Source organism: Lepeophtheirus salmonis, chromosome 2 (genome assembly GCF_016086655.4).
Source record: "Lepeophtheirus salmonis chromosome 2, UVic_Lsal_1.4, whole genome shotgun sequence".
Classification (NCBI taxonomy): domain Eukaryota; kingdom Metazoa; phylum Arthropoda; class Copepoda; order Siphonostomatoida; family Caligidae; genus Lepeophtheirus; species Lepeophtheirus salmonis.
The window spans coordinates 23274908-23282388 of record NC_052132.2 but is presented as its reverse complement, the minus strand read 5'-3'; the positions used below and the strand labels follow the sequence as shown (position 1 = coordinate 23282388).

General features: G+C 31.5%; 1 protein-coding gene across 1 annotated transcript; it reads right to left on the bottom strand.

Moving 5' to 3' along the window:
• Nucleotides 1-5113: 5113 nt before the first annotated feature.
• Nucleotides 5114-6873, bottom strand: LOC121113567 (uncharacterized). Its single transcript, XM_040707371.2, has one exon. The coding sequence runs from the start codon at nt 6762-6764 to the stop codon at nt 5466-5468; it is 1299 nt and encodes a 432-aa protein (XP_040563305.1). The 5' UTR covers nt 6765-6873; the 3' UTR covers nt 5114-5465.
• Nucleotides 6874-7481: the final 608 nt, after the last annotated feature.

Sequence of the window (7481 nt, the reverse complement as noted above, 5' to 3'; positions counted from 1 at the left end):
AGAGGGGGGGAATTATAAAGTATTATTACCATTTCTTTGAAAATTTAATGTGTATTACAAAAAATGGAGGATAGAATCATTAAAAAGTCTAAATTTTCATCATTAGCTTTGTCCAATTCATACATGACAATATGTTCTTTAAATATTTTCCACAGAAAAAGGAACATTTCAGTACTTAACTTTAAATTTGTTCCTATTAATTTGGTCAATATTTATTCAAGGCCTGTCTAAAAAAGATGTGTTTGTGGGTATAGTTACATTTTCCCCCTCTGACTTAAATTTTTTGATCAAATTTATCAAAAAGACTGTGTTTATTTTTGTCAAAAAATGAAAATATGTTGTCAATATTGGAAATTAGTAATATATTACGTCTTTTGGAAAAAGATTGTTACAAAAATAAGGCTTTGAATATAAACTTTATGTCAAAAATATCAAAGTGAGTTTTTTCAAAGAGTAACTCAACACCCTTTTCCACAGAAAAATCCTCATAGTTTAAGAATTTGATGATCTTTATGCTCACCCTAATATATATAATGTTATGTATAAATGTTATTTCTTTCTTTAGAGCAGATTTGTGACTTGTATCCACATATGTATGTATATATGTGGATACAACATATCTTTTCAAAATGTTTTTATGTGGTTATGTATACAATATATGTATATTACATTATGAATAATATGGAAGTCCATTCTAATAATAAACGGTTAAAGTACTACCTACTTTTGATAGGAGTGAGTGTACTATAATAAGAGTTAATTCACCAACTATGTAGTACAGAAAAACATATATATGCGTTGAGTCGTGACTTGATCATAATAATAAAAATGTATACTTGATTCTTTTTTATAATTTCGTATCCAAAATACTCAAAAATATATGTTATAATATGTTAAAATTTGGTCAACACCCTTTTAATTTATAATTATTCTTTTTTCTACTTAGATCCATGGCTATTGCCACCGGATCACCCTCCCCCCTTCCAAGGAGTAATACAGGGCTATCCAAAAAGTTTCCACCCTGAATAAGATACAAGAAATTTTTTAAGTTTTAGTATTTTTTGTGATTATCATTTATTTACGGGTGCTGCTATCTGTTGAAGTTAGAAACATTTCAGACCACGCTCGTAGATACAAAACACTTGATAAATTGTTTTGGATTATTGACAGACTAACTGTCAATAATATTGAAGTATAGGTCCTTTGAAGAACTAAAATTACCTTTATTTCCATATAAAGGACTATTTAGATATATTAAATCCTTAAAAGAAAGTTATTAAACTATATACCGTCTAGGGAAATGAAGTCGATATGTCATTAAACCCTGCCGCGGTTTTTCAATTTTATCTGCTGTTTCTTTCATTACAATGCTCTTATTCAAGAACTATGTCTTCATAAAATGATCATATTTAGTCTATGCAAGAATATCTACCAATATTTAATTCGATTTATAGTTGTTTTTTGATTTTTTATATAAAAACATGTAATATCCTTTATTGTATTTGTAAGACAATGATTTTACAAAGGTATTTTCTTGCAAGAATTTAATCAGACAATATGAAATGTTGAAATCTATTTATGAAAAGTAAAGAAATTTAAAGTGTGAAAAAAAAATCAATAAGGTATTAAAGTAATTTTTAGGTTGAAAACGAGTCAAATGGACGACACAAAGGTTAAAAAAATGAAATGACACATATTTCCTTTTTTAAATTCATATTATACTTGAGTCGGAAAAAAAGAAATGAAGTTTGGAAAATTGGAAAAAAATATTCAAAACTCCCCCCCCCCTTCCACGAGCCTTAAGGGACCCTCAAAAATTATTTCTTCGATTTTGCCCGTATATTAAGGACTAGGAAATGTTCATAAAAGACATTTTTTGATGATGTTTTAATATCAGATATGGCAATTTATAAAAATTACAAAATTCCATAGATATTTCAAATATTATATATTTTGGAAAAAAATTCAAAAATTTACAGATATTCCTAAAAAATTTCAAAGGTTAAACTTTTTGAAAAAAAAAACTTCAAATATTACATTTTTTGCTCTGATGCATAATTTGCCGAATGGCGAAAAAAAAATTCTAGCTATAAGCAAAAATTCCTTCATTTGTAGGGGGCTACAGCCACCCCAGCCCATACCCTAGGGTCACACCTGATTATGCACAAAGTTGATAATATTAAAAATTGGCACACAGCGTTACATATAAATTTATAATGTATTTTATTGTCAGCTGTCGATTTTCTTGTTATTTCTCCTAATCAGTGCTCTGAACGTCGTTGATTGGTTGAGTTCAAATTAGTTCTTGTTTCTAAGATGTGAAAGATTCTCGACAAATAGATTTTAAATAATATTTCCATTGTTGAGAATAATTGGCTAATTACCAACTGATTTTGATCATTTTTTTCTTTCTGCAGAAAAGGATGCAATAAAGATAACAATATGAATAAATATTAACACTTAAATTTACTTAACAACTAAGATCTCATCTTAATTATAAACTATTTGTAGGCACTTCTATAGATCCCTCAAAAAGTTGAGCTAGAAAGAAATGTCTCTTATATGAATGGTTGCAAATTGTATCAATTAGTATTTAATTTGACTATAACTCAACCTTTAACCCTACAATTTTTTGAAAATAATTGTTCAAAAAAGAAAAATGACTTTAACATTGTATGTTAAAATTCTGAAAAACTCAAACTCGACGAAACTCGAAACAACACAACAATACCACATGAAATTTCGCAAAAATCAAAATAGGACTTTAAAAAATTAATTATGATCGATATGATTTTGAAGCAAAAATTATAGGACTTCAATTTTTAGCCCTAACGCACTAATATTACCTTTTATGTGTTTGGATTCAGTGATAAAAATCAAACTGGCAAAAGAAAATCACTAATAAAAAGTCTCCTTCGACTCACTATATTGTTGATTATTAGAATAAATTTTTTCATGCATTTTTTTGTTCAGTCTAATGTTGACTCGAAAAGTTAAGGATTCGTTTCATCTAAAAAGTCTATTTTTCAATTTAAAAAAAAAATCCAATTTCTATCACTAAACCTCATCTTAATGTTTTGAGTTTTGTGATTCTGTCCCTAACTGATTTATTTCCTAATCAATCACACATTCTAATGAGATTATCAAACCTCTGAGGAGATATATTAAAATATTTACAACACGGTTTTGTAACGAATTGGACGATCTCACAGTTACTGTAAAATAATAGCTCATTAGTACAACGGAAGCAAAAACTAATTTGCAGAAATAATATAAGGCCATTCATCAAACGTTACTATTTAATAATGTTTCTTTCTATTTTATCAGCTCAACTCGGTTCAAGTCAATAGAACTCTACATTTTCTCCTTCTTAAGTACTTAAAATATGCTCTCGCATACAAAAAATTAGGGCAAAAATTGTATATGATAAAATACTATTTTGACCATGATTTTAGAGTCCATCTTTCCCCAATTAAAATCAACAATCGTAGTTAGTAAATATCTTTTATACACTCTGCAACATTCTTGACTGTTGACATCGCATCTACCATCTACATACACGTCAATTCTTCTAGAGGACATGTACATATATATTAGGGAGGTGTGTGTTTCAACTTTTTTCCGAATTTCGAGGAAGAAAATGTCTATCAAAATGATTATTTTGTAAATAAGGGAGATAATTAAAAGTTAATTAGACTTTATTGACTAAATAACTCATTTTTGCTTTTTTTCATTACATCCTTAAAACAGAGTATAACTTTTCCCTCTCCCACTAATCGTTATAGAAAGTCAGAAATAGTCAATAAAAGAACCACCCTAATTTATAACAAAGTGTCTCAGTTGAATGATTCTCTGTGAATTTATTTTATCACTTAAAGATCCATCAATACATAAGGGCAAAAAGACACACAAAAAACAAACACATTGAACACATCACAATCTGCGGGGTCTTTTGTTTTAAAAGATGTTTATGTATCCATTATTATTTATATATAAAGCCCCATTTCATCAAGACAAAGTCATTGGAGTGTGAAAATCATTTGTGTTTTTTAGTATTTGGTATTTTTTAATTCTCTGCTAAAATATTATTACGAAAAAAATAAAGTATTTTTGTTAAATATACTACTTCACTTATGAGAGAGACACTATGATCCATCTTCCAGCGTATTTTTATGGTTTGTATTCTTAAATATTCTTCCTGCCGCATGGATAGGCAATATTAACGACTGTGTTTGACTGCCTATACGCATACCGATGTACACATAGGTAATCCATGCCTTTTAAAGGCAAGGCAGAAGGTAAATTTGTCATTAAAGAAGGTTTATCATGGTAAAACAAATTATAGTCATTCTATAGTCCACCCACAGCCTTCCCTAAATTTGCCTGTGTTTTAACCCAATAATCCTATACGTATCAAATTTGATAATAGTGTTGTGTTGGTCTCTATTTATTCGCTCCAGTCTAACAGTCATACTGGCCTATATTGTCCGTAGTACTAGAACGGATTTACAAAAAAAAAAAAAGTTCAGTCTTTGATGGAAGACTGCACTTTTTTGGACATATATGCATATATTTGGACGGAACTGAACCCAGACTGAATTCAGTCCCCAAAAAGGACGTACATAACAGCATTTGATTATGAAAGTTTGCTCATTTTTTTGACTGAGAAACTTGATGGATGTGAATGCAAACAAATAACCAATGGATCACTAATTAACAATTAAAAAGTTTATTTACTGTGTATGACCTAATCTAGCTTTAAAAACGCGTAGTCTTATCGAAAAAGTGTTCAAACCATATGGTTTTTGGGGAAATTATGAATATAATTTTAAAGAGTTTTACATATATAGAAAGAAAAAATTGTTCTTAGCAAAAACTCAGTCAGTCAGTGTGATTGAATAAGTAAAAAATCGTAAATCTTGTAATTTATAAATGTATTCAAAATCTTCGATTTTGACGGATATACAAAAACAAAAAACAAAAAAAAACCACGAAACATACTCTGGCTCTTTGTATTCGACTTAGACTCTAATTTTTAAAAAATCAGAAAATTATGGCAAACCTACCGGGCGCTATAGTAGACTCAAATAAAATATCATAGTTTATAATTAATAATATTTTTTTTTTTCCAAATAATTTATATCACATAACAATGGGGGTAATATTTCTTCGGAGTGTTTTTATACATTCCCTAATAATGAATTAATTAAGTAATTATAATATAATAATAATATTCATTTGGCACGAAATGAGTCGTCGAATAGATAATAATAATATAATGAAGAGAAATAACTGATAATTAATAGCACCTAAGAAGAAAATAATCGCTTTTACATAATAATAGATCTAGGTAATTGAAATTATTTTAATAATATATATAATATTAAAATATGTTATAATTCAATAATAATAAGAGAATGGAATCAAGAAAGAAAGAACGAACGAACGAAAAGGGGATTGATTACTCATGACGATGTATTAGACTCTAATGAAAATCTTGCCGGTGATATCCGTGGTGGAGACACGGATCCATCTTTGGTTGGCGGTGGGGATGACGTATTAATAGGCGGTGATGAGCTAAGGTTCCCTTGTGATTGCTGTTGTTGCGATTGTTGTTGAAGGGCGCTAAGGGATCGAAGTCCGGAATAAAGGGGTCCATATGTGGACAAATGCGGGAATAAAAGACTAGATGGAGGTGAACCTCCAGAGGACAAACTATTGGGAGGCCGTATTAAACCACTGAGAGGATGATGGTTCATGTCTGTAGAAGAAAGTGGTTTAAGTGATGGAAATAGTCCATATGACGGATTTGAAACACCATAGCGGGCTGCTGCCGCTGCAGCGGCAGCAGCTGCTGCGAGTCCTGGAGGTAAATTAGCTGGATGATGAATTCCAGGGTGGTGATGCGGTGCCGCCCAAGCACCATAGCCAGGAGGAGGGAACCCTAGGGCAAAACTCCGTTTAAAGGCGGCTAATCTGCTGCGAGATGCGGATGTGTTTCGTCGTCTGAGTTTTCCTGTCGTGCCTCCAATGAATACGTCGTCTGCTGTGGGGTCAATCATCCAATAATTCCCCTTTCCAGGGTCGTCGTAGTGGCGTGGGACTTTGATGAAGCATTTGTTTAGACTTAGATTGTGTCGAATAGAGTTTTGCCAACCCTGTTTGTTGTTTTTGTAGTAGGGGAAGGATTTAATGATATATTCATAGATCCCGTTCAGAGTGAGTCTTTTTTCAGGACTGGCTCGAATGGCCATCATGATGAGGGCGTTATAGGAGAATGGAGGCTTCTCGTTCTTTTTCTTTTCCTCTAATTTCGCCTTTTCCTCCGGGGTCAGTTCCTTTTCAGCGGGGGGTTCCTCCTTCTTATTATCGTCTTTTGGAGGACCCTTGACCGAAGGATCCCCATCCACATCGACAAAGTCCTCTTCTTCATCCTCCTCGTCCTCAAAGTCCGGATCATCTAGGCCCAGAGTAGGCCCATCACATTCCTCCTCCTTACTATTATCCGTCTCGGACAATAATGATCGAATACTGAATGTTGACTTGAGCGTGTTTCCGGATCGACTACTAGGTCCGGATGCTTCTGAGAGGACAGGGATATGGTTATTCAGAGTGGCTCGACTATAATGTTCATTTTCACTACTATTACTAAGGAGTTTGACCATGCTGCTTGTATTATTGGAGGTCCCCGAGGTTGGAGATGAAGAGTTGTGAAAGGTCGTGGTCATGATGATGGGAGATTGATAACTTTGTTTGCTCACCATATCAAAAACGTTTCCTTATTTATTTATTAATTACTAATGGCAGAAGCGGTATTTAAATCACATTTATACAAATAATCAATGAACAACAGATATACGCTTCCGAACTCAACAAAAGTACTTGTATTACTGATTGAGAAAACTCATTTTTTTCGTAAAAAAAATTAAATGATTCAAAGGAACGACGCTGAAAAACGGCGGCGCTATACTTTAGAATATAATAAAATATTCCCTTCAAATAATTTTCTCTTCTGCGTTAGTGCAATTACTACTACACACTCTCATTACAAAATACCCGCCTACTTTTTGGCAGTATGTTCTGGCGAAGCATCGCCATGGATCACATAGAAAAATAGTCTCTCGACTAATCAAAAAACAAGGCGGTTAATGTACATTAATGCGAAGGGAAAACATAAAAATATTTTAACATAAATGTTTGATATTATTTTGTATAAACAAATAAACACGAAAACAATTTCGCATTTTTTATTCAATATTTTAATTTAGGGAGTTATTGATAATTCAATATTCGTTAGTTTAGCTTATCAAGACTAAGTTATTAATTATATTTATGTAGGTAGGTTAGGATGACCTCTTTAATCTCGTTTTTTTTTCATTTATAAATTAATAATATGTCTGGTTATTGTTCAAAGTCAACTTAAATAGGAAACAAATTTTAGATTAAAAGACTGAAATCTAAAACAACGGAAATGTATATCA

Coding starts and splice junctions, on each gene's coding strand:
- LOC121113567 (XM_040707371.2), bottom strand. CDS start 6,764: ATGGTGAGCAAACAAAGTTATCAATCTCCCATCATCATGACCACGACC.